The sequence below is a fragment of the Marmota flaviventris genome, chromosome 1 (genome assembly GCF_047511675.1).
Source record: "Marmota flaviventris isolate mMarFla1 chromosome 1, mMarFla1.hap1, whole genome shotgun sequence".
NCBI lineage: Eukaryota > Metazoa > Chordata > Mammalia > Rodentia > Sciuridae > Marmota > Marmota flaviventris.
In genome coordinates, this window is record NC_092498.1 from 177,660,696 (window position 1) to 177,688,115 (window position 27,420).

Below are 27,420 nucleotides of genomic sequence, written 5' to 3' on the forward strand. Positions count from 1 at the left end.
GCTAAAGCACACATAACTAAGAAGGAAAACCACGTTCATTCTCCAACACTAAAGTCTACATGAGAGACAGATTGCTAGGGTTCAGTGCCTGGGTGCTTCTTAGAACCTGATCTTATCGGAGCAAACACTGAGCGCGGGGCGGCCGAGTTCCAGCTCCAGGAACCATCCCGGAACCGCTCTGGCCCAGGGCCGCGGAGCCTGCGGAGGCTGCTTCTTGGACCCTGCTCCTATCAGAGCATACACCAAGCACTAAGCGGCCGAATTCCGGCTCCCGGAACTGAGCCCGCGGGGACTGCTTCTTGGAGCCTACACTTATAGGAGCTTACACCGAGCACGGAGCGGCCGAGTTCCGGCTCCCGGAACTTCCCTGGCCCGGGGCTAGGAGCCCGCGGAAACTGCTTCTCGGTCTGGGTCCTGCTGAGGGCCGGTCAGGACTCACCCGGTGCTTTGGTTGCCCGGCAAGGGGAACGAAATGCTGCCATTCGCATAGGATACCAACATGGCAGAGATCTGATGTCATCAGAAAGCGGCGGAGGAGAGAACTTCATCAATACCAGCAGTGACATAAGCAGTTGGTCTCCTGGTAGGGGGGGTGAGGCACAGACACCCGAGTCTCCTCAATTTGTCGTCAAGCCAGAGGGGAGGAGCCGGGCCGCCGCCAGCGCCCGGAGCAGGCCCAGTGGCTCGCCAGCGTGGTGACCGTGTGACCCCAATTGGAGAGGGGGCAGAGTGGAGCCGCCACGCGCACCCGCAAGGTGGGCAGACCCGTGACCCAGTGGTACATGGGCGTGGTAGGAGGGGCAGGGCAGAGCCGCCGTTCGCGCTTGTAAGGTAAACAGACCTGTGACAGCCTGGTGGGTCAGGCCCAGTGGCCTGCCAGTGTGGTACACACGTCACCCCAACTGGAGTAGGGGCAGAGCAGATCCTTCTCCCACGCCCGGATCAGGCCCTGCCGGTGTGGTGGTCAGGTGACCCCAATTGGAGTGGGGGCAGAGCGGAACCAACACCCGTGCCCGCAGGGTGAGCAGACCTGTGACCAACCTGCAGATCAGGCCCAGGGGTCCGCAGGCGTGGTAGGAGGGGCAGGGCAGATCCGCCGCCCGCGCCTCCAAGGTAGGCAGACCTGCAACAGACCGGCAGATCAGGCCCAGGAGCCTGTCGGCATGGTACACACACCACCCTAATTGGAGTAGGGGCAGAGCAGAGTTGCCGCCCATGCCAGGAATAGGCCCAGCGTCCTGCAGGCGGGGTAGTCACGACACCCCAATTGGAGTAGGGGCAGAGCAGAGCCTCCACCCGTGCCCGAAAGGTGGGCAGATCTGCGACCGACCAGCGGGACAGGCCCAGTGGCCTGCCGGTACGACAGACACGTCACCCCATTTGGAGTAGGGGCAGAGTAGAGCCGCCGCCCGCGCCTGCAGGGTAGGCAAACCTGCAACCGACCGGCGGATCAGGCCCGGTGGCCTGCCGGCGTGGTACACTCGTCACCCCAATTGGAGTAGGGGCAGAACAGAGCCTCCGTCAGCGCCCAGAACAGGCCCAGTGACCTGCCGGCGTGGTAGCCACGACACCCCAATTGGAATAAGGAGAGAGCAGAGCCGCCGCCCGCGCCTGCAGGAAAGATACGCAAGCAGTATGAAAAGACAAGGAAAGAAAGGACCACAAGCAATGCAGGTCAACACAACTTTAGAAGAGGTAACAGCTGCAGCAGATGGAATGTCAGATAAAGAATTCAGGATATACATGCTTCAGATGATCTGGAGTATCAAGGAAGACATTAAACAGCAAAATCAGACAATGAAAGATCACTTCGACAATGAATTACGCAAACAAATCCAGGAAGCAAAGGATCAACTATACAGGGAGATAGAGGTTATAAAAAACAAACAAACCGAAATCCTAGAAATGCAGGAAGCAATAAACCAACTTAAAAACTCAATGGAGAATACTACCAGCAGAGTAGAACATTTAGAAGATAGAACATCAGACAATGAAGACAAAGTATTTCAACTGGAAAAGAACATAGACAGCTCAGCAAGACTGTTAAGAAACCATGAGCAGAACATCCAAGAAATATGGGATAACATTAAGAGACCAAACTTAAGAGTCATTGGGATACAGGAAGGTACAGAGCTCCAAACCAAAGGAATGAGCAGTCTATTCAATGAAATAATACGAGAAAACTTCCCAGACTTGAAGAATGAGACAGAATCCCAAATCCTAGAAGCCTACAGGACGCCGAATGTGCAAAATCATAAGAGATCCACACCTAGACACATTATAATGAAGATGCCCAACATACAGAATAAGGAGAGAATTTTAAAAGCTACAAGAGAAAGGAAGCAGATTACATTTAGGGGCAAGCCAATCAGGATAACAGCTGATCTTTCAACACAGACTCTGAAAGCTAGAAGATCCTGGAATAACATATTTCAAACACTGAAAGAAAATGGGTTCCAACCAAGAATTGTGTATCCAGCGAAATTAAGCTTCAGGATGGAAGATGAAATTAAAACCTTCCACAATAAACAAAAGTTTAAAGAATTCGCAGCTAGAAAACCATCTCTTCAAAACATCCTCGCCAAAGCATTATAGGAAGAGGAAATGGAAAATAACAATGAAAACCAACAGTGGGAGGTAGGACAGTAAAGGGGGGGGAAATAATCAAAGAGGAAAACAAACCATGTTTAGTAACAGAAATAAACAAATATGGCTGGAAGAACAACCCATATCTCAATAATAACCCTAAATGTTAATGGCTTAAACTCACCAATTAAGAGACACAGGCTAGTAGAATGGATCACAAAACAAGACCCAACAATATGCTTCCTACAGGAGACGCATTTGATAGGAAAAGACATACATAGGCTGAAGGTGAAAGGTTGGGAAAAATCATATCACTCATATGGACTTCGGAAACAAGCAGGAGTGTCCATACTCATATCAAATAAAATAGATTTCAAGCCAAAGTTAATCAAAAGGGATAAAGAGGGACACTACATACTGCTTAAGGGAACCATACACCAACAAGACATAACAATCATAAATATTTATGCCCCAAACAATGGTGCAGCTATGTTCGTCAAACAAACTCTTCTCAAGTTCAAGAGTCTAATAGACCACCATACCATAATCATGGGAGACTTCAACACACCTCTCTCGCCACTGGACAGATCTTCCAAACAAAAGTTGAATAAGGAAACTATAGAACTCAATAACACTATTAACAACCTAGACCTAATTGACATATATAGAGTATACCACCCAACATCAAGCAGTTACACGTTTTTCTCAGCAGCACATGGATCCTTCTCAAAAATAGATCATATATTATGTCACAGGGCAACTCTTAGACAATATAAAGGAGTAGAGATAATACCATGCATCTTATCTGATCATAATGGAATGAAACTGAAAATCAACGATAAAAGAAGGAAGGAAAAAGCATACATCACTTGGAGAATGAACAATAGGTTACTGAATGATCAATGGGTTATAGAAGACATCAAGGAGGAAATTAAAAAATTCTTAGAGATAAATGAAAACACAGACACAACATATCGGAATCTATGGGACACATTGAAAGCAGTTCTAAGAGGAAAATTCATTGCTTGGAGTTCATTCCTTAAAAAAAGAAAAAACCAACAAATAAATGATCTCATACTTCATCTCAAAATCCTTGAAAAAGAAGAGCAAAACAACAGCAAAAGAAGTAGAAGGCAAGAAATAATTAAAATCAGAGCTGAAATTAATGAAATCGAAACAAAAGAAACAATTGAAAAAATTGACAAAACTAAAAGTTGGTTCTTTGAAAAAATAAACAAAATCGACAGACCCTTAGCCATGCTAGCGAAGAGAAGAAGAGAGAGAACTCAAATTACTAGCATACGGGATGAAAAAGACAATATCACAACAGACACTTCAGAAATACAGAAGATAATCAAAAACTATTTTGAATCCTTATACTCCAATAAATTAGAAGATAGTGAAGGCATAGATAAATTTCTTAAGTCATATGATCTGTCCAGATTGAGTCAGGAGGATATAGAAAACCTAAACAGACCAATATCAATTGAGGAAATAGAAGAAACCATAAAAAGACTACCAACTAAGAAAAGCCCAGGACCGGATGGGTATACAGCAGAGTTTTACAAAACCTTTAAAGAGGAACTAATACCAATACTTTTCAAGCTACTTCAGGAAATAGAAAAGGAGGGAGAACTTCCAAATTCATTCTATGAGGCCAACATCACCCTGATACCTAAACCAGACAAAGACACTTCAAAGAAAGAAAACTACAGACCAATATCTCTAATGAACCTAGATGCAAAAATCCTCAATAAAATTCTGGCGAATCGGATACAAAAACATATCAAAAAAATTGTACACCATGATCAAGTAGGATTCATCCCTGGGATGCAAGGCTGGTTCAATATACGGAAATCAATAAATGTTATTCACCACATCAATAGACTTAAAAATAAGAACCATATGATCATCTCGATAGATGCAGAAAAAGCATTCGACAAAGTACAGCATCCCTTTATGTTCAAAACTCTAGAAAAACTAGGGATAACAGGAACAGACCTCAATATTGTAAAAGCAATCTATGCTAAGCCTCAGGCTAGCATCATTCTGAATGGAGAAAAACTGAAGGCATTCCCTCTAAAATCTGGAACAAGACAGGGATGCCCTCTCTCTCCACTTCTGTTCAACATAGTTCTCGAAACACTGGCCAGAGCAATTAGACAGACGAAAGAAATTAAAGGCATAAAAATAGGAAAAGAAGAACTTAAATTATCACTATTTGCAGATGATATGATTCTATACCTAGCAGACCCAAAAGGCTCTACAAAGAAACTATTAGAGCTAATAAATGAATTCAGCAAAGTGGCAGGATATAAAATCAACACGCATAAATCAAAGGCATTCCTGTATATCAGCGACAAATCCTCTGAAATGGAAATGAGGACAACCACTCCATTCACAATATCTTCAAAAAAAATAAAATACTTGGGAATCAACCTAACAAAAGAGGTGAAAGACTTATACAATGAAAACTACAGAACCCTAAAGAGAGAAATAGAAGAAGATCTTAGAAGATGGAAAATATACCCTGTTCATGGATAGGCAGAACTAACATCATCAAAATGGCGATATTACCAAAAGTTCTCTATAGGTTTAATGCAATGCCAATCAAAATCCCAACGGCATTTCTTGTAGAAATAGAGAAAGCAATCATGAAATTCATATGGAAAAATAAAAGACCCAGAATAGCAAAAACAATGCTAAGCAGGAAGTGTGAATCAGGCGGTATAGCGATACCAGACTTCAAACTATACTACAGAGCAATAGTAACAAAAACAGCATGGTGCTGGTACCAAAACAGGCGGGTGGACCAATGGTACAGAATAGAGGACACAGAAACCAATCCACAAAACTACAACTATCTTATATTTGATAAAGGGGCTAAAAGCATGCAATGGAGGAAGGATAGCATCTTCAACAAATGGTGCTGGGAAAACTGGAAATCCATATGCAAAAAAATGAAACTGAATCCCTTTCTCTTGCCATGCACAAAAGTGAATTCAAAATGGATCAAGGAGCTTGATATCAAATCAGAGACGCGCCGTCTGATAGAAGAAAAAGTTGGCTACGATCTACAGTCGGTGGGGTCGGGCTCCAAATTCCTCAATAGGACACCCATAGCACGAAAGTTAATAACTAGAATCAACAAATGGGACTTACTCAAACTAAAAAGTTTTTTCTCAGCAAAAGAAACAATAAGAGAGGTAAATAGGGAGCCTACACCCTGGGAACAAATCTTTACTCCTCACACTTCAGATAGAGCCCTAATATCCAGAGTATACAAAGAACTCAAAAAATTAGACAATAAGAGAACAAACAACCCAATCAACAAATGGGCCAAGGACCTGAACAGACACTTCTCAGAAGAGGACATACAGTCAATCAACAAGTACATGAAAAAATGCTCACCATCTCTAGCTGTCAGAGAAATGCAAATCAAAACCACCCTAAGATACCATCTCACTCCAGTTAAGATTGGCAGCCATTATGAAGTCAAACAACAACAAGTGCTGGAGAGGATATGGGGAAAAGGGTACACTTGTACATTGCTGGTGGGACTGCAGATTGGTGCAGCCAATTTGGAAAGCAGTATGGAGATTTCTTGGAAAGCTGGGAATGGAGCCACCATTTGACCCAGCTATTCCCCTTCTTGGTCTATTCCCTAAAGACCTAAAAAGAGCATGCTACAGGGACACTGCTACATCGATGTTCATAGCAGCACAGTTCACAATAGCAAGACTGTGGAACCAACCTAGATGCCCTTCAATAGACGAATGGATAAAAAAAATGTGGCATTTATACACAATGGAGTATTACTCTGCATTAAAAAATGACAAAATCATAGAATTTACAGGGAAATGGATGGCATTAGAGCAGATTATGCTAAGTGAAGCTAGCCAATCCCTAAAAAACAAATGCCAAATGTCTTCTTTGATATAAGGAGAGTAACTAAGATCAGAGTAGGGACGAAGAGCAGGAGAAGAAGATTAACATTTAACAAGGATGAGAGGTGGGAGGGAAAGGGAGAGAGAAGGGAAATTGCATGGTAATGGAAGGAGACCCTCAGGGTTATACAGTGGAGGGGGTAGAGAGAGAGGAGGGGAGGGGAGGGGAGAGGTGGGGAGGGGGGAGGGTGGAGGATGGGAAAGGCAGCAGAGCACAACAGACACTAGTATGGCAATATGTAAATCAATGGATGTGTAACTGATGTGATTCTATAAATCTGTGTATGGGGTGAAGGTGGGAGTTCATAACCCACTTGAATCAAAGTGTGGAATATGATATGTCAAGAAATTTGTAATGTTTTGAACAACCCACAATAAAAAATTTAAAAAAAAAATAAAAAAAATAAAGTCTACATGAGTGACATAGTCCCACCCCCATCCCTCTAGTCTTATATCTTCAATTTGCTCCTAAAGAACTTTCAAGTGTCAGTATGTGTATTTATTTACCTGGGTTGTCCACCCCCCAACAAAGTCAAAGAAAGCTGCTTTATGATTTGGAGCAGACCCAAGATAGCTTGGAAGTCACATCACCCCGGAGCACTTCTCACTCAAGGCTGACAAGAGTTGGTATACAAATACCTCAGCTCCCTCCCCTGTCACATAGGATAACTCTGGGGTGCGCAACCTACACTGTTTCTCAGAATTCACTGTGGGATTAAGCTCTAGTCACCCACAGACATGGCTGCCTTGTTAATGCATCTTGAATTGCTGACATTCCCTTTCTCACTCCCATAATTATGCTTCCTAGACTTATCCTCCAAGTAAAAACCACTTGCACTCAAATTCTTGACTCAGTGCCTCCAAAAACACATGGATAATCTCAGTGAAATCTTTTGTCTACAATGCATTTTGCTTATCAAATCCCATTCTGCTTATTTATCAGTAGTCCACCCCATGATCCAGATTCCTTCTGAGTTGAACTTATCCCACCAAACTTCAAGCCCAGAGTAGCAGTTTCCAGGCAATTCCTTCCAGAAGAGACTAAAGAGGCAATATGCTTAGTCCTTATGCCAAGCTTTTCAGTAACATTAAACATCCTTTCTCCTTGAGGAAAAGTGAGTAAGGGTCGAGAGAGGCCATTAGTGTTCCACTAATTGATGTCCCTTCTCAAAGAAACCTGATGCCTGGAGAAACAAGGTTCCTCTGCATCACATGCATGAATATGTGCGTGTGTGAGAGCATGCACATGCATACACACACACACACACACACACACACACGCACATTTCCCTCTTAAATTTCTCTGTGTTAGAGAATATTCAGGTAACCACAGAAGTTGGGAGTGGAGCACATAATTTCTTCCCACTATAAAGTAAGAAAGATTCAGATATGAGTTAAAGGAAGAGATGGGATCCAAAGACATGGTGAACACCTAAAATGATCAAGGACATTTCATAATGAAGGCAAAAGGGGGTTAGGTGTCTAGGGTTCAATATAAAGTTGTTTGACTTATTGCTACTGGCCAGACTTTTAACAGTGATTTCCTGATTTGTGTGGTATGTTGGGGATGGGAATTGAGGTACAAGGCTGAGTTCCTCTCCAGCACAGGGAGGGAAACAGTAGCCATGCAGGTAGAATGGACACCAAGTGAGACTGACTATTCTGTGGAAGAAGGAACAGGAGGGCCAAAAGGGATGGTGGTATAGGAATAATTAATCCAGATTCTTACCATATACCACCAAACAGTGGCAACCAGGACAAATTCACTTAGTAAAGATAACATTTTAAGATTGTATTAGACTGTGAATGAGGGTGGTTTGCTAACTTTTTCTGTTAAAAGCCAACCAAGTGTTAAATTTTTTGGCTTCGAGGGCCCTATAGTCTCTGTCATCACAATTCAATTCTGCCATCATTTCACAAAAAGGGTCATGGACAGTAATAAACAACGAGTGTGGCTGTGTTTCAATAAAACTTTATTTATTAAAATGGATGGTGGTCAGCCTTGGCTGACAGCTGCTACCCCTGGACTAGAGTGTTTGACTCAGCTACAAAAGGAGATGGATTATAAATTCTCTCTCTCTTTTTATATTGGGGATTGAACCCAGTGTGCTTAACCACTGAGCCACATCCCCAGTTCCAGCCCTTTAATATTTTATTGAGAGACAGGGTCTTGCATGTTGGGTGTGTGGGAGACCTTGCCTTTAGGTTTCTCCCTGCTAAATTTAAGTTTCTGTCTCTTGAGAAGAATATCATGTAATCCCTTACCCCCACCACTCACTCCTTCGCTGAAGGGCGCCAAAGTCAAATGATTTCTCGACCAATCCCCGCAGGACACAGTGTCCCCTCGCCTGTTCCTAAGTCACCCTGCCAATCAGCACCCGCCAAGTCGCCTAAGTAACCTTTCTTAAGCTGAAGCTTGCAGGCTCAGGCTGCTGCACTCTTCCTCTCGATTTCTTCCCCCTCAGGCAGCCCCCCAATAAACTCTCTTGGTTGAATTTCCATCTCAGGTAAGTCACTCGCCTTTCATTGCTAAGTTGCTGAGGTTGGCTTTGAACTTGCAATCTTTCTGCCTCAGCCTCCTGAGCTGCTGAGATTACAGGCATGTGTACAAGTGTGCCTGGAGTGCCTGGAGAATTATAGATTCTTTAAACACACACATGCACACACACACACACCACACACACACACATAAATTTCCAAAGAAATCATGATTAAAAACCGCTGGATTGTAGATTTTAAATGATTACATTATGTGATACGTGGATTTTTATCTCAATAAAGATATTTTAAAAAGAAATTGTGGATGATCTTGAAAAAGATAAAACTAGGTGTGGTTTTGCAAACCGTTTCTGTAAAAAGCCAACTAAGTGTTGAATTTTTTGGCTCCAAGGGCCTAAAAATTTATAAATATAAATATAAATAATAAAAAAGCAAAAACAGACCCCCCCCCAAAAGGTGGGAAAAATGTATATAACACAGGTTCTCATTAGAGGTAGACTCCAGGGGCTGGGGTTGTGGCTCAGTGGTAGAGTGCTTGCTTGTACGTGTGAGGCATTGGGTTCGATCCTCAGCATCACATAAAAATAAATAAACAAAATAAATGTAATGTGTCTATTTACAACTAAAAAAAAAAAAAAAGGAAGTAGACTCTAGTTCACTTTAGAAAGAGGGAGGAATAGGCAAACCAATAAATCCTTTTCTAAAATCAAAATAATACAACTTTGACATGGTAGCCCCTGCCTCTTTCTTAGTGGGACATACAGGTTCCAGGTTCTGCTAATAGAGGTGAAGCAGAACATGCATTCATAACCAGACCACAGGCAGCAAGGAGAACAACGTGGAAGGGAGGACTGCTAAGAAGAAAGTAGTAACTCAGAATTTTGGCCAAGTCAAAGGGATTAAATGACACAAATAGATAAGATTTGATATTCTACTTTTTATCCTATTGTGGAGAAGACATAAAAGGCAGTGCATGCAAACACACACACACACACATATACACACACACAAATCCCCTTGCATTTAGGATGGAGGGCAATCAGACATAAGTTCTTGTGTGGGGCTAGGGCAATAACCTTTGCAGATTTATGCAAACCCTGATCTCTGGCTTTCAATTTCGCCAGACTTCAAAACACTCACAGTAGGAGCCAAGCCAAGGAAAAGGACTTCCAACAGCAGGGTTTGAGGCAAAGGCTACATGAGGCCAGCAAACCTTACTTCTTGTGCTCAGAAAACAACACTGGCCTATAAAATGTTGAGCAGCCAAACCCAAGGGTGCCTGCTGCCTGTTACTCTGAGGCCGTTGGATTCATCATGCACTTTTGACTATCAGTGTCAGCATATCCAAGGCTGATACCAGAGAAAATGAAGAACCCAAGGCAGCTCCCTCTCCCTCAACTCATGGAGAGTTCCAAAGAGATCCAAATCCATCTCTACTGCACTACTCCCCATGCTGCTGACCCTAGATATCATTGTCCAGTGAGTGTTAACCATGTACCAGGGATAGGCAGCATCAGCGATCTGGATAGACAAGGGGATGTCACAGCTCAGGCTGTATTTATTTAGTTATAGGTGGACACAATACCTTTATTTTATTTATTTATTTTTATGTGGTGTTGAGGATCAAACTCAGTGCTTCACACATGCTAGGTGAGTACTGTACCACTGAGCTACACCCCCAAACCCCTATTTACTTTTATCTTGGAGAATCTCCCCACCACCAACAACAACATTAGTCAGATGTTTGATGTAACAGAAGGATGAGAAATCCCTATTCTGACTGCTCATTGGGGAGGTAATTTCCCTCTCCAGTCAACTCTTCCAGAGTGTCCTCTCCAGGGAGGCCCTTGGAGGCTCTCCTTGATGGGTTGGTTTGCCTGGTGGTGGAGCCACCACTGTCTCCTTGAGGTTCCAGCTCTGTGCCCTTGACAATGACACCCCCTCAAGACCCCATCTGGTCAGGTCTCTTAGCAGCCTTCTCCAATCCATCTGCCTCCCTACCCAGGTGGCTCCAGTCTTGCAGGTGGGATCCAGGGAGAAATGTGATACATGTTGCCTGAAGGTGGTTCTTGTCCTACGCTGTTATTCAATATGGCTCCTGGTAGACTTATTGTCTAGACTAAGCAATAGGCTTCCTTTAGCAAAGAGCCATGGTCCACACTTCCTTATTTTGCTCTTAGCACTTCCCTTAGGATTGAATGCTTGATTTCATGGATTCTACTGTGGAAGAGAAAGGGAGATATAGAAGCATGACGTTTCAAGAATTGGGAGAAAAATCAAGTAGGAAAAAAAAAACATGGACACTGATTGGGCAACAGAGAGTAAGACCTCTGTGACTAAACATATGCACCCATCATTAGAAGAAATACCAGTAATAACCAGATTTCAAAGCCATTGCTAGACCCTTTATCTACCTTACTTCTTTTTATAATCACTGTAGGCCAAGGAAGTAGGCATCATTATAATCCCCACTTTAAATTAGCTCATTTCATTGTTGAGGAGTGAGTCTTCCATTTGTAAATTTTCTCAAGGGCTAGAAGAAATTTCTAAATTTTCTAGAAAGTTCTAGAGCTGGATCATCTGGTTCCAAGACTTCTGCTTTTAACCTCCCTGTTTCATTGTTTCACAGTACCTGTGAGTAAAGAAAATGAAGCCAAACAGTAACCATTCAAATAGGAATAGGTAAAAATAAGGGCTACGTTGTTTCAGGGTGTGCTAACATTGGTGCATCAGTTGGGATGAGGTCAGGGGCAAGTAACAGAATAACCAACCCCCAGGAAATAAAGAAAAATGATCTTTTGTCATTTCATATGCCCAAGCTGAAGATAGGCAATTTCATTCTTGGTGCAATGGCTCATAGGCATCTGTAATCTGTTTTTTTTTTTTCCTTTAATCTTCCATTCACTATTCCTGTTGTTTTTTGTTCTGATATCTTTATTTTTGTTGACCAACATGGACACAACAATACATACATCACACCTTTGCTCCAATAACCCAAAGAGGATGGAAAGAAGCAGCAGAAGCAAGTTCTCTAACATCCATTGAAAAAATAAGATTTTTCCAGAAGCCCATCAGCAGACATTTCCTTCTGTTTCATTGGCCATAACTGTCACATGGTCACACCAAGCAGCAAAGGAGGCTGGGAGAGTAACTAAGAAAGTGCCCCTGCAAAAGGAGAAAGTGCACACGGACACCCAGAACCTATCAGGGTTCTGGGAGCTGAGAAAGAGAGTTTGGCTGATAAGTGGCCTATAACATCATCTTCATTGGGGGGGATGCCTCCTTTCTCAGGCAAACCTGAATTCTGCTTCTGTCTTTTATCATTATGAGGTAAACCTGCACCACTCAGAGACGGAAACTTATAAAATTCTGTGCTCACACTTCCTGGATATTATTCACTTAGCTTATGCTTCTTTTTTTTTTTTTTTTTCTTTTGGTACCAGAGATTGAACCCAGGGGTGCTTAACCACTGAGTCACATCCCCAGCCCTTTTTATTTTTTATTTTGAGACAGGGTCTTGCTAAGTTTCTTAAGGTCTCACTAAGTTGCTGAGGCTAGCTTTGAACCCAGGATCCTCCTGCCTCAGCCTCCCACCTCGGCCTCCCAAGTCACTAGATTACAGGTGTGCCATTGTGCCAGGCTCTAGATTCTGTCTTCCGACCAAGGTAGGAATTATCAACTGCTCCAGAACCAGCTCAGTGTACTCAGTTTAGTGTACATGGAGGGCAAGAAAGGCACTTGCCATCTGGATCTGAAACACTGCCTCTAGAGTTAGTCAAACATTATAAGAAGCAAAGGTGTTCTGATCTCTCTTATTCCACATCTTCCAGCAAAAACTGTGGCTTAAGCATGACAACCAATAAAACTGCTCATTTCTGACTATGAGAAATAGGTTCCTACTTGCTTCTAAAAGAAACATAAAAGCAAGTAGTCATGGCTTATAAAAATCAGTAAAGAAAATGAAACTGAATAGTGATCATCCGAATAGAAATGGGTAAAAATAAGGCTGAAGGGGATTCACATGGGATTTATGATGATGTCTTCCTTTGTTGTATATCACATGAAAATCTATGACATAGGAAGCTGGTTGAAAATCTTGCTTATAATAACAGTGACAGCCTTTTAATCCAGTTTGCTTTCCTTCAGTGGCAAAAGGGATTACATGATAGTGTCAGGAGGCCTCTGTATTTTCTCAAGACTTTCCTATAAGGCAGGTGCTTAAGACAAAATCCTCCAACACTTAGCTTCCAATTCTCCTCCTAGTCCATTCAGTAACCACAGAAAGAGCAGCATCTGGCCAATACTCAGTGGAGCTGGGCACTGTGCTACAGCTAATTTCAATGGCTATGCTTTAAGTTATCTGCAAAGTACAAAGTTTCTGGGTGACATGTTTATAATCATGTTTAGAACCCAGATTATAATGCTTTTTTCCAGAGTAAATTCTAGTTAGTTATCTCTTAGGATCACTTTCCAGATTAAAAACAATAAATATTTATTGAATGCCTATTACATGCCAGGGACACTTCTAGGTCCTTATCTCATGTGTTCTCTGAACCATTGACTTTGGACATCTTGATGAGTCATCTATGAATCAGAAAATTACAAAATACCATCTTCACTATATTTCATGTCAGCACAGATTCAAAGTTGAGTGTGTATTTTCTGGTTTCTGGGAAGGCAGAGATACTTCAAAAACAATTCCAGGAAAGCAAATGAATGTGCCTTTTGATGCACTTGCCAAGTGGAACACAAAATAGACCTAGATTTATAAATAAAAATTATTTTTTCCAACAGTGCCACGAGAATATATTCAGCATACAGTGACCCTGAAAGCACATCTTTGGTAGTAACAATCTACCTATATTCTGATAGCTCCCAGGTACGTCTCCAGTTTTGACCCCGATACCCTGAACTTCAGATGATCCATCTAAAGAGCTTCCCCACTGAAATCCCTTCCCTGATGCCCCATCACATTCAGAGGAACACATTCAGGCTCCCTGGAACAGCCTGCCTGCATGCTCGGCCACCCTCTGGACTAAACTTCTGACACCCATTGCACCATCTCTGAATATCAAACAATTTGTCATTCCCAATACAATACTCTTTTCTTTTCCCTGCTTTTGCCAATGCCTTCTGCCCACAGTGCCCTATCCTCTTATACTAGCCTACTCCTAGCCAGCAAGCAAGACCCAATTCATGCACCATCTCTCTAAATTCTTCCTCACACTACCAGGCTGAGTTAAGTGCCCCATTTGTGGAGAAATATGTATATAGCTCTGGTTTCACATAGACCACTTTGTATAACAGGTATCCCATACATTTCTTCCACCAGAGTTCCTAACACAGTATCCAACTTTGCATAGGCACATAATATATCCTTACTGAACTTTAATTGAAATGGTAAGAGCTTTCTTTTGGACCCAGAATCCAGTAGAATGAAGATGGAAAGTAAAAGTCACAGAACGTACCCTAGGCTTAGACACCTGAGAGTTCTTATCTGCGTTCAAATGTAAAAAGCCTTTATCCTGATCTCTTTACAGATGGATTTAAGTTCTTTCCATGTGGCTGCAACAGTTCCATACCTCACATCCACCCCCTACACTGCTCAGTTATCTATCGCTGCGTAACAAACTACACCTAAACTTAGCAGCTTAAAACAACAACTGCTTCATTATTATCACTCACAGTTTCGTGGGGCTAGAGTGAGGCATGGCTCAACAAGGCAGTTCCTCTGCCTCACGGGGTACCAAGTGGTATCACTCCGTGGCATTCAGCTATGGTTGGTCTAATCTATAGGGTTCAAAAGAGCTGAACTCTCATGGCAGGATGTCAGGCAGGCTGGGCTCAGAGTCTCTTGCCTCTCCATGTCATCTCAGGACTTCAACTCCCATGTTTTCTGCAGGAGAGTAGTCATATTTCTTAGACTGTGCCTTGGTGTACCTAGAGATCAATGTGGAACTCACCAGCCCTCTTAAAGGCCAACTTGGAACTCAAGTAGTGTCTTCTCTACTGTATTACTTTTGCTCAAAAGAATCCCAGACCAGACCCATCTCAAGGGGGCGAGGAAACAAGCCTCACTTATCAAAAGGAGGAATAGCAGAAAATGTGCAGCCATCTTTAAACCAAGTCCAAGACTGAGTCTATGTCCCAGAATCCCCATGAAAAACTCTGAGGTTCACCCTGACTGAAAAGATGATGCCTGCCCTGAACCAATTCCTGGGACCAGGAGCTTGGGAAATAATTGGTTGGAGCTGGAGGTGGAAATAGTTCCAGTCAACATTGTGGTTAAGAAATTCTGCAGGAGACACTTCACAGAACATGATCAGTCAACAGATATATGAAAAAATGTTCAACATCTCTAACAATTAGAGAAATACAAGTTAAAAATACATGGAAATTTTATCTCACTCCAGTCAGAATGGCAATTATCAAGAATACATAACAATAAATGTTGGCAAGGATGTGGGAAAAAGGGACTCTCATATATTGCTGGTGGGACTGCAAATTGGTGGAACCCTTCTGGAAAGCAGTATGGAGATTCCTCAGAAAACTTGGAATGGAATTACCATTTGACCCAGTTATCTCACTCCTGGGTATATACCGAAAGAACTTAAAATCAGTACACTACAATGACTCAGTTACGTCAATATTTGTAACAACTCAATTCATAATAGCTAAGTTATAAAACCAATCTAGGTGCCCTCCAACAGATGAACAGATAAAGAAAATGTGGTATATGTACACCATGGAATATTACTCATCCATAAAGAAGAATGAAATTATGGCATTTGCTGGTAAATGGATGGAACTGGAGATTATCATGCTAAGTGAAATAAGCCAATCTCCAAAAACCAAAGGCCAAACATTCTCTCTGATATGTAGATGCTAACACACAATAAGTGGGGAGGTGGAAAATAGAAGTACTTTTTATTAAACAAAGGGGAATAAAGGGAAGGGAGGGGAGATGGGAATAGGAACGACAGTATAATGAATTAGACAAAATTTTTCCTATGTTCATATATGAATACATGACCAGTGAAACTCCACATCATATACAACCACAAGAATGAGAAGTTATAATCTGTGTATTTATAGTATGTCAAGATACATTCTACTGTTATGTATAACTAAAAAGAACAAATAAAATTATTTTTGAAAATTCTGCAGGAAGGAGATGGTGGTGAAGATTGCTGGAGAGACATTATTTTGGGGTCATCTAGGAGTAGAACCCTAATAGGACCTTGGATGCTGGTAGTTTACTTGGGAGGTAACCCCAGGAAGCAAGAGTGAGGGAGCATAGACAGTGAGACAGGGAAGGAAGAAAAGCCAATATAAGGGTGTTATGAGCAATGGAGTTGGATGCTTCCAAATTTGAGAGGCTGGCAGAACCAGATGTTCCAAGCAATCCATCTAATGGGCAGCAGGCTGGGACATTTTTTTTTAACAAACTCTCATCCTTATTGGTTGAAGTTTACATCCAGGACCAATAGACCTTGCAGACAGCACTTGCAAGAGGAGAGCAGGCTCCAAGGCTTCTGAAGCTTCAAGGCAGAAAACTGAAGAGGTCCAGGCCTGACCTGGATGTTGGGCAAGATGCATCTGAGCCCATATGGAAGTGTCCACCAGAGCTGAGCTGAAATCCCATGGAGGGCCAGGGATGTGACATGGGACACCAAAAACATCTGCAGTAGAAACCAACTAACAAAAGTTCCCTCAGGGACAGAGCCCAAATGGACCCTAGTGAGCAATTCTGGAGCTGGGAATATCTCCTTCCTTTTTTAATAGATCAACACTAGCCATCTTCCTTTAGGCTTCTGTCCACCAGGAACACACCTATGGTCAAAGTTGGGTGTATTGGCACTCGCTGCAACAAGAAAGACCATATGCCACTGGGATTCATGGGTGTTTCACAGGAGGGTGTTCAGAGGGGCTTCTTAGGACCTCAGGGTTTGGATTAGGTGACCTGGGGAAAGTTTAGGAAGCCTATTGCTCTGAATAGGGCGCTGTCAGAAAGTGGGACAATTTTACAATTAGGCATCTTAATAACTGTATTTAGGAGGTGGCGGAGGAACAGAAGGGCTAGAGCTGTAATTAATTGGAAAATGCCAGTCCTGTTTGCCAGGAGAAGAGCCATTTGGTCATCTTTGTATTTTTCCTGTGTTCTTTTTCTTTGCTGAGACTGGATGATAGTGTGGTCTTGCTCCATCGCTGTCCCAGATCAACCTGTCTGATGCTGATGTTCTATGAAGCTGTGTACATTGAGCAGGGAGGGGACTCGGAATCCAGGCCTAGTGGCTGGTGCCTTTTGATTTCTCAGGTGTCAGGTTTTATGTGACAGGGCTCTGTGTCCTCAGAAGAATGGCGGGTGCCCATGTTAGCCCAGCTTCCTGGCTGTAAGCAACAGTCAACTCCAGAAGCAGCCAGAGATAAGAACAAATGCATATCAAGAGAACGCTTCTGGTTCCTGAAAAGCTTCTTCAAAATCTGGTTGAGATATTCGAGTGGCTTCTCTCTACCTCCTCAGTGACTCATAGGCGCGAGTTCATGGCAGAAGCTTGGAGTGATGCCACCAACAATGAAGCTGACAGGGCTCATGGATCCATTTCCTGTCATTCATTTAAGGACAACACAGCATGATGGTTACAGTTCAGATAACATTCCTGGCCACAAGATCCTTAAATTAAATGGATCTGGGCTGCCACGAAGGAGAGTGACAGGCATTCTACGTGTCACAGGCTCTGCTGCTGGCTCCAACTAACACAGGAGAACTTTAAATGGAACTTGGAGCCTGTAAAGAGGTTTTGATGACAGGATTTATGTACAACCATGATGTTGAGCAATGCCGATAGAAGGCCCCAGCTGGATGACAGCACCAAGCATCCTAACACCATTTGGCAAATCAAAATTTAAAGAAATCATCAGTTGGGGTACACAGTACAGAAAGCTACATGTTCCCATGAAGGTGGAAACACCTCGAGCCCCATCTCAGCTGTACCATTGGCACTTAGACTGTGCAAAGAAAAAAGCAGATCTCATTGCAACTTCTGGAAACTCCACTCTTTTGAATTAGACCCATCCTTATGCCAGGTGTGGTGATGCATGCCTGTAATCCCAGCAGCTAGGGAGACTAAGGCAGGAGAATCACGAGTTCAAAGCCAACCTCAGCAACTCAGTGAGACTCTGTCTCTAAATTAAAAAAAACAAAACAAAACAAAAACTAAGGCTGGGGATGTGGCTTAGTGGTCAAGTGCCCCTGAGTTCAATCCCCAGGAGCCCTCCCTGTCCCCCCAAAAAACATCCTTAAGAACAGAGTCTTGCACAGAAGTTAGTATTCTGGATCTGAGCTAGAAACCATCTCACCTAAGTAGGGGCACACTGCCCAACCTGGGGCCATATCACTTATAATATGATTGCAAAGTTCAATAAGGTCCCATGGGGCACCTCTGGCACCTGCATCACATATTCTTGGGCATCCACAGCAGTGAAAAGTTCTGTGCTGGCTCAGATTCCCATCCCCCTGTGCTAAGCGCTCCACATTCTGCCTGTGTCTGTTCTGAAGGCAGAGCTCTTCACACAGCCAGGGAGCAAGCAGCCTGGTTTGCTGGTCCAGTCAACATCCCCAGGCAACTCTCAACCAGTGAAGGGACAGGAACCAGTGGATAGATGCCTCAGCCTCTAATTTTCATGTAGATAATTCTAGGAAGCCTTCTGCATGCTTTTCGAGTGGGTCCAGCAGAACCATGGATGACATGGTAATGTTGACATTATCTTCCATCCCATTTCACTTCTGCTGCTTCCCACTGCTGCTTCCCAGGTTCACCCCACAACATAAACAACATGCACCCAAGACCTCACTTTGGGCTCTACTTTTAGGGAAACCCAAGCCAAACTAGGCACAAGTACAGTCTTTCCTTAAGACTCAGGCTCCCCAGTCTCATAGACTCTTCAAGTAACTAACAACCCAAGAGCATAAATCAGTATCCACAATATGATATATGGTTAAGAGATATTTGTTGAATTTATGAATGAATGAATGTGAATAATAGAGGGAGAGGAAAAAAAGAGGAGGTGGGATGGGGAAGGAAGTTTGGAGTGGGACTGAGGATGAAGTCATCTAGCCTCCAGCTTTGGAGGGACCCTGCTCTTTCCAGAGGTCGTGGCTGGTGATATCATCCCATCACCCATCAATCCTCAGCTCAGAAGGCTTCTGTGGCTCCCGTTGCCTGTGGACAGACACTGACCTCTTTAATGTTATGTGCAATTCCTTCCGAACTTGGCTGTAACCACTTCTGCATACACCTTCCATGAAGGGCATACTGGTCCACAAGCCTTGGGCCATTCTGAGAGAGCTGTACTAAGCCAGGGTCAATGGGTCCCACTTTGAGAAAAAAGGATTTTAAAATTAGTTTTGGGGGGCAACATATTATCTTTCCTGTGGATTATTCTACAGCAGAACCCAGTAGGGAATAATAGATTAAATGTATATATATATGGAGAGAGAGAGAGAGAGGCACAAAAGCATAATATCATATAGCGATATAGTGGAAGGATTACAGTAGCAAAATGTCTTAAATAAAAATCGGGGGAGGGAGCATATAGAGCCAAACAAGACAGCACACACTTATAATATCCCAGTGACTCAGGAAGCTGAGGCATGAGGAACACAGTTTGGAGGCCAGCCTCAACAATTTAGCAAGGCCCTATTTCAAAATAAAGAATAAAAAGGGTAGGGATGTACCTCAAAAGTAAAGTGCCCCTGGGTTCAATCCCCAGTAATACCCACCACCACTACCACCACCATTTGTTAGGGGAACAAATGAAATTCTCTCTCATTAGTTATTTGGCACATGACTTTTAACTTCTCAGAAAGCTAGAGAAAAAACAGAATGAGTCTCTTCCCAGTGTTTTGTTGTTATTGTAGCTACATACCTTACCTCTTCAAAATGTGGCTTTTCATGCATAAATGCAAGAGTGAATTTCAGATGAATTTGATCTGGGGTGTAGAAGATATCTTGTATTCGCGCGCGGGCGTGTGTGTGTGTGTGTGTGTGTGTATGTCTAAGACACCTGTTATATTGTAGAATGCTTGAGGACAAAGGCCTTGTCAGCCATGATAAAGAAATATGGATCAATAATTGTATTGAATGGATGAACAAGGAGAGATTCTGCAATTATTAATCATTGACTGAATGCTAGGTGCTTAGCACAGGTCGTTTCATTTAATCCTCACGCCCACCCTACAAGGTGATTTTCAACATTCACAAAAGGGGAAATTATGTCTCCCTCAAGGTCACAAAGCTAACAAAGGATTCCAATCCAAGAACGGCAGATCTCAGCGCCCTGCCTTCCGCATTGGCCGGCTGCTGCCCTGAAAAGCAAACTTGCGCCCTCTGGTGGCAGAACTGGAAAAGAACCAAGTCAGAGAAAAGGAACATTAAAACAAGCTGCAGGCCTCAGTGGGTTTGTGAAACCTAGAAAAGCAAACAGGCATGCCTGTGTCTTATTCTCACCCACAACCCCACAAACAAACAGAAGCAACACAAAGCTAGAGTCAGCTAACCCGGAAGGGGGTTCTCTAGATGAGGCATAGTTTCCTATTAAAATGAAAATTTTCAATACTGAAACTTGAAAATCTCTCACCACACTGTGAGAACCCCTTCCAAATTTCTAGGGGCTTCCTTTGACCTCAATCTGCTGCCCCCACCCAGACCCAGCATCAGTAACACAGAATATTTAACAGATTTAACCCTGTTCCCCTTGTCTCCAGTTCCTCTGTGAGCAGCCAGGGTTATTTTGGTGATTGTAACTCTCCAGCATAATATTAATGAGCTACCACCCACCAATCCATTCCCCTCCCAGGTACAGTCCCACCTGCTCTATTTTCCTAGGTTTTGTGGAAGCTTGCTCTTCTGTTTCATGCAGTCTATTGACAACATTACTGGGAAGTTATTGTTCCAGTTGGTGTTCCCTGCCTTCTGTCTCCCTCATAACACAAGACAACTCATTCTGCCCTAGAAAACATCATATGCACCTGGGTAGCAGACAGGTAAACATCCTCCTAGCCTCCCCTCATGTGTTGGGTGTCATTTGCACCTTTTCCCTCTATTCTCTCTCCCTCCTTCCTGCAGGCTCTGCCTCCCTCTTTCATACATACAAAGAGCTGATGTGAGAACATGTATAAAACTCTACCTAAGGACACTGGAATAGAAACACAAAGTGAATACAAAAATGTGTACAGAATGGGATGTGCAGAAAAGCTAGGTTTGTCTAGGGGAGGACACCCTGGGCCAGATGATGCATCCTTCTGTAAATCACATTGAGATTGGACTCAGTGAAGAACACTGCCATCCAAGGTCAATGGTGTCTTTAGCTCCTTGGAGGAAAAAAGATAGGGATACAAATAACTGTGACAGCAAAAGAGATGGAAAGGCATCGTCTCTGTGTTTTTACTTGAAATAGGGATGTATTTTTAAATGCATTGCTTTGCTCAGGCCAGTGGTGACCTGTCTAAGGCACTCACACAGCCAGTTACCTCTGAACGCCTGTGGGAGGCATCACTGAATGCTCTCTCACAGCTGAATTCCTCTCCTCCAAGAAACTATGACTCCAGCACAATTTTTCCAATGTGTAGCGGGCACCATCCTTGGAATCAGTCCTCCTTCCCACAACTTTGGAATTAGGCATCAGAGGCAAAAGAGACCCAACTGGACCCCAAACAGAAATGTGACTGGGGAGAGTCCTTGTTGGTGTGTCTGTGTGTGTGTGTAGGGGGCAGCAGCAGAGCATAGCAGAACTTTCTGTCCATTTTGGAGTGTGTAGAAAGTAGATTGATTAATAAGTTACCATTTCTCTAACTCCTGGCACTGTGTTTGCCATACAGTAGGTGCTTAGCAAATACTTCTGAAATCAATAATAGTGGCAACACTTACTGAGCACTTTCCACTAGCCTAGCACTGTTCTAAGTTATGTTAACTCACTTTATCCTTCAACAACCCCAGGAGGCAAGGGAATACTATTCTCCGCATTTTACAGATGGGAAAACTGGACAGAGACAAGCTACAGTTCTCCAGATCAAACCAGAGACAATATAAAGATAAGACTATGAAGCAGGTGCTGTGCTATGTGTGTTTGTTTGTCATTTCATTTGATTCTCATAGCAACACCGTGAAAGAATGTCATTGTCTCCACTTTACATGAGAAGAAACTAAAGTGCAGAGGTGGCAAAATATTTCCTAAAGTCATGCAGTTAATAAGTGATGAACCTAGGATTTGAACAAGGATGAGTCTTACTCTGATGAAGACAGGGGAACTTATACTCCTTGTTCCTTACTGTCAGCTCAAGTGAGTTGTTAGATTGTCAGGAAGTAGCCTGGCAGTGACCATTGTTGTACAAATGCCAGCTGGCCCTGACTGACAGGCCATGACCACTGGCACCATTCAGGGACTGTGGAGGGGTACAAAACTCTCACCAACTCCTCCCATTCACCAGGTGTCTTCATATTGGCAAGGACAAATGGGGATGGGGTTGAGAGGCCTCCAAAGGGGACAGTGCTTCCAAGAGAAGGCAGCTCTTGAGCCTCCCTAATCCTGGGGCCAAGGGATGAGAAGGGGCACTGGGGTGGGGGTGGGAAGCTAGACAGGACCCTGGAGAGGGTGGAGGTGGGATCTAGACCATTTTATTTTGCATGTGCCAGACCTCAGGGCATATTGGGTGGGGAAGGCAGAACACTAGTTGCAAAGGGAAATGGGGGTCTAGGGCCAATAGAGGGTCTCAGCTGCCCAAAGATTCACTCTTTCACAAATTTGCAAGACGTTTTTTCCTCCTGCTTTTAAAGGCTAATTCATTTCTGCCTGTTATTTCTGTTTACAATAACAAATTATTGGAATAATCTAATTTATAATAGTAAGGGAATTTCGGGAGGAAGTCAAAGAATTACTGAATTGGTCATATAAACTGTGGTAAGTTAAAAGCAAACCTGTATAGAATTTCACTTTTGTAGGAAAAAAGGCAGATGTATGCCTGAATGCGAGAGAGAGAGAGAGAGAGAGAAGAAGAAGAAGAAGAAGGAGGAGGAGGAGGAGGAGGAGGAGGAGGAGGAGGAGGAGGAGGAGGAGGAGGAGGAGAAGGAGAAGAAGAAGAAGAAGAAGAAGAAGAAGAAGAAGAAGAGGAGGAGGAGGAGGAGGAGGAGGAGGAGGAGGAGGAGGAGGAGGAGGAGGAGGAAGGGAGGGAGGGAGGGGAAGGGGAGGAGGGAATTGGAAAGATATACAGCAAGATGTTGCTAGGTACTGAGTTGGGGGGGGGGGCAAAAGGACAGACAGTATAGGTAATGAATGATTGGGTCAGGAAGATGGGGGCTGATTCAAGAGGAGATAAAATGCTAATACCTTCAGAGCACTTTCCCCTCCTCCACCTGTTGCCAAGGCCACTTGTCTCCAGGAAATTGTTCCTCCTTTTGGGGAGTTGTAGAACTTGTTAATGAATGCTCCCTGGGCTGCTCCCTTCGTGACAGTGCTCTTGGAAATCTTCTTCCCTGCCTTTTGGCCCACCTTTAGGTCACATAGGCAGGATGGAGGAGGAGAGAGCATGAGAACAAAGGAAATCTAAAATGTATTACTTAAAAAGAAACACAAAAATTTAATGGCAATTTCCCCTCTATTTCCTCTGTGCATTGCTTGGTGGGAATTTGGGCAATGAATAACTTACCAAAAGTTACATGGTTATTATCCCATTTGATCTTCACAACCCTGAGAGATGAGTTTAATTATTTTCATTTTGTTGATACAGAAACAAACACTAAGTAACTCTTCTAAACTTGGGTGTGGGGAGTCTCAAGCCCAGGTCTTTCATATCAAATGTCTCATTTTTTCATCCTCTAAGAATATGTTACTAGGACATTGTAACACAAGGGAAGAAAGAAAGGCAATGGAAGAGGATGAAGAAGTCAGAAGAGGCTTTGGTTTCTTCAGTATGTGACTACCATACCACATTTTGGAAGAGAACTGTCCAGTAGAACTTTCCATGATGATAGAAATGTTCTATACTTAAACCATCCACTATGGCAGCCACAAGTTATGGCCACCTGTATACATTTATACCTAAAATATGGTGATATAGCTATCTAGGAACTGCCTCTTAATCTTGGTTAATTTTAATTAATTAAATTTAATGTTTAAAAAGCCACATGGAGCTAGTGGCTGCCATGTTGGATAGACCGACTCCAGAACACAAAAGCCCTGCTGGGTGCATTTCAAGATGTCAGTGAGGCCAGTAACCAAAAGGCTATGTTTAACTCAGATCTCTGGGGTGACATCCTGCATATATCAGCTTCCTTGGACATTCAGATTAAGCTGGCTGCCCCTTGGGAAAGAGAACACCTGGTCCAGAGAGTTTTTGACTGCACCTTGCCCTGCTGCAAGCTGGTCTGGGCTTGGCCTGCCAAAAATTGGAGTCCAGTGGGGCACTGGTTCCCCCTACAGGCACTGTCTAGTATTGCTGCCACTTTACTCTTCCTCCTCCCCTATCAGAGTTGTGAACCAACCCTCCAAAGGCTGCCCATTTAGACAAGCCAGGACAAATTCATCCAAGAGTAGAGACAGTCATGTCAGAACAGAGCTAATAGGGACTTTAAAAGTCACTTCCCATTCCTGTTTAACAGTTGATAAACCAAAGCCAAGAGAGGTGACCAATATGGCCTTGTCCTCTTTGTCCAGGGCACTGATCCACTGAGTCCACAGATGGGACAGGAACACATGTACAAGCAACAAAAATAGGAACCATCTGGTCAAGGTCAGGCATTCCTTCTGCCTCTTTATGTTCACATAAAAAGTGAATTAAAATTGCTAATGAGTAAGATATATGTTTGGCAAAGAGAACAAAGCTGCCAATCACCAACATACACATTTGGGTCCTTATTAGCGAAAACCATTTTTGTCTTGTTTTCAAAGATTTCTGTAATATAATTCTATTATTTAAAACTCTCCCTTGTGTAGATATTAGGCTCAGTACTCAAACCAAAAAAATGCTTGGAATATATTTATTGATTGAATGACATCATTTATCCATTTTAGGGTAACTATTAACACCACATCTAACACATTTCCAAGCAGAAAGTTCTCCTTCATGTCTAACTTCACATTTTTTTTCCTCCTGCAACTCAGCATGGTACAGAGAATGCTTAGCCAAGCCAGATGGACAAGTCATTAATAGACAATATTCTGCTAGGAATATATAAGTTATATCTGGCAGACTTTATTCAAGGTCCAAAGTTTGAAGTTTCAGTTATGGCCATGCCGATCACATCGAACTTGAAGTAAGAGCTGCTCTCCTGATTTAAAAGGGTCTGGATAGCAAATTGTAGGGCACCAGCTTAATGTATAAAGGAATGAGTTGCAAATAAAATTCTCAAAATGAGTCATCCTTAAGTTTCAGCAACCAGCAAGCAGACACCATAGGTGAGTAGTCTAGGTTCCCTCCCTGGGTGCTATTTTTCACTTTTAATGGCCCTGCATGAGTATATGGTCCCATTTTTCTTTATAATTAGAGCTAATAAATGTCTTCAAGTGGATGCTTATGGTAGACTTTGGAAATATTAATCTGTTATTACCAGAGTTACATTGTGAAGGAGAAGGCTGAATTTTAATATGGAAAACACAGCCAAAGCTTCACTCATATCAAAACAAAAAGGAAGCAAAAATTAATCCCCTGGGGCTGTTATCTGATGTCTGATCAGAGACATGAGAGTAACTGGCTTGTTTTAATGCTTCAACTGCTTCCATTTTATTACTTGGAAAGTTGTTCAATTATTCAAACACTGCCACAGGAGAAGGAAAATGGAATTTGGAGTTAAAGGTGTAAGATTAAAATGCCAAGCCTGTCATTTAATGAGTGGTATATTCAATTATTTTTCAGAAACATTCACTTCTTCCTTTTAACCACCTCCATAACAGTACCTACTGCTTGATGTTGGCATTAGGCACATGACTTGTACTGACCAGTGGAATCGTGGCAGCCATGATGTAAGCAAAGAATGATACAGACATGTGTTGGGTGCATGGGTTCTTGCACTCTGGCTGAGCTGGTCCACTGGTCCAAGAGGAAGAGAGACCTGGGACCAGACTCATTCCAATCTGCAGTTTGGAGTCACTCTGCCAAACCCAGCCAGGATCAGCCAATCCTCAGCTGACCACTAAACATTTAAGCAAAAATAAATGACTATTGCCTTATGTTTGGGGATGCTTTGTAATGCCTCAATTCTTGATTGACACATTGGCAAAGACTTGGCTTTAGTTAACATGGCTGTTATTATGGCTACATCATTGAGTGATCTAAATGACATGGTATCCCACTCCTGCCTAGGTAAATAAATGATAATTTAGCTAAACCGGGATGACACTTCTCAAAATTCCCTTCCCTATAAGGTCCTGAGTTAGCACTGACCACAAGAGAAATTTTGTGCAAGATTTAGAAGTCTGAAGTGAAGCAACATTCTTTTTATGCTCTGAAAGTTGAAGCAGGGCACCAGCAGGAGTGGGTGCTTGTGTGTTGTTGCTAATCTGCTAGCTTGCTTTGTTGTGGGCTGTGTGCTGTGTAACTCTGTGGGGAGATGCAAGTTTCTCCTGGAAGTCACCCACAATGCTGAGGTTAAGGTAGTGAGACACATATAGGGCCCAATTTATATTTGCTCTTGTTCACAATAGCTACCTTAGGTTCAACATCAGATGCAAAGATTATAGCCTTTCCTTAATGTTTTCACAAACATGTAAAGTCATCCTTATTTTAAATTCCTTCATTTTCTTTCACTCGTGGTTTTTCTGCTTCATCTTGATTGCATCTTGATGCACTATGGCTGAGCCCATTGTTGTTTTAACCCAGACCATAGCATCTCGTCATTTCAGATGGAGCAAGAAATGTGTAAGATTAAACTATCATTTACTGAGTCCTAATTATGGTCAAATACTGTGTTAGCTGCTTTACATGCATTATCTCATTTAATTGATCGCAATTCCCCCATCCAGTCTGATTCACTCTCATCCTCATATCAACTGGTAGTTCAGAGATACCTGCTACTGCATTAATGCTCCAAGTCCTCACTGTCATTTGGAATTGTAGGCAGGGCACTCCAGTGCCCTCTGGAGTAATACTGGACAGCCTGTGCTAGCTCAGGCACAAATGTGGTACCCATTAAAGGCTTGTTTTCCCTGTTTCTTCCATCCTCAATCTTCGTTTTTGTCCAATGGTACAACTTATGACCCTATTAAAAACCAGTCCCCGTCTTAAGAATGAAGTCTGGCCCCAAATCTTTGTTCTAAATCTTTATGACTGCTACCTAGTCCTGCTACCATGGTCAGGTCTCAGAGAGGAAAAGCATGTCCCAGGTGTTGACCCTCC

The 27,420-nt window shown here is 42.9% G+C and overlaps 1 protein-coding gene across 4 annotated transcripts in view; it reads right to left on the reverse strand.

Moving 5' to 3' along the window:
• Dph3 (diphthamide biosynthesis 3) overlaps positions 1-27,420 on the reverse strand; it is a 46,476-nt gene that overhangs the window by 9,841 nt on the left and 9,215 nt on the right. For 2 of the 4 annotated variants that reach the window (XM_071619367.1, XM_071619359.1), the window contains one exon: positions 23,418-23,579. The exons of 1 other annotated variant lie outside the window; for it this stretch is intronic. In XM_071619367.1, coding sequence (XP_071475468.1) covers positions 23,418-23,579 — 162 coding nt within the window. Of the gene's footprint in view, positions 1-15,977; positions 17,639-23,417; positions 23,580-27,420 lie in introns of those variants that run through there. One more of the 4 variants, XM_071619362.1, reaches the window with a different exon arrangement.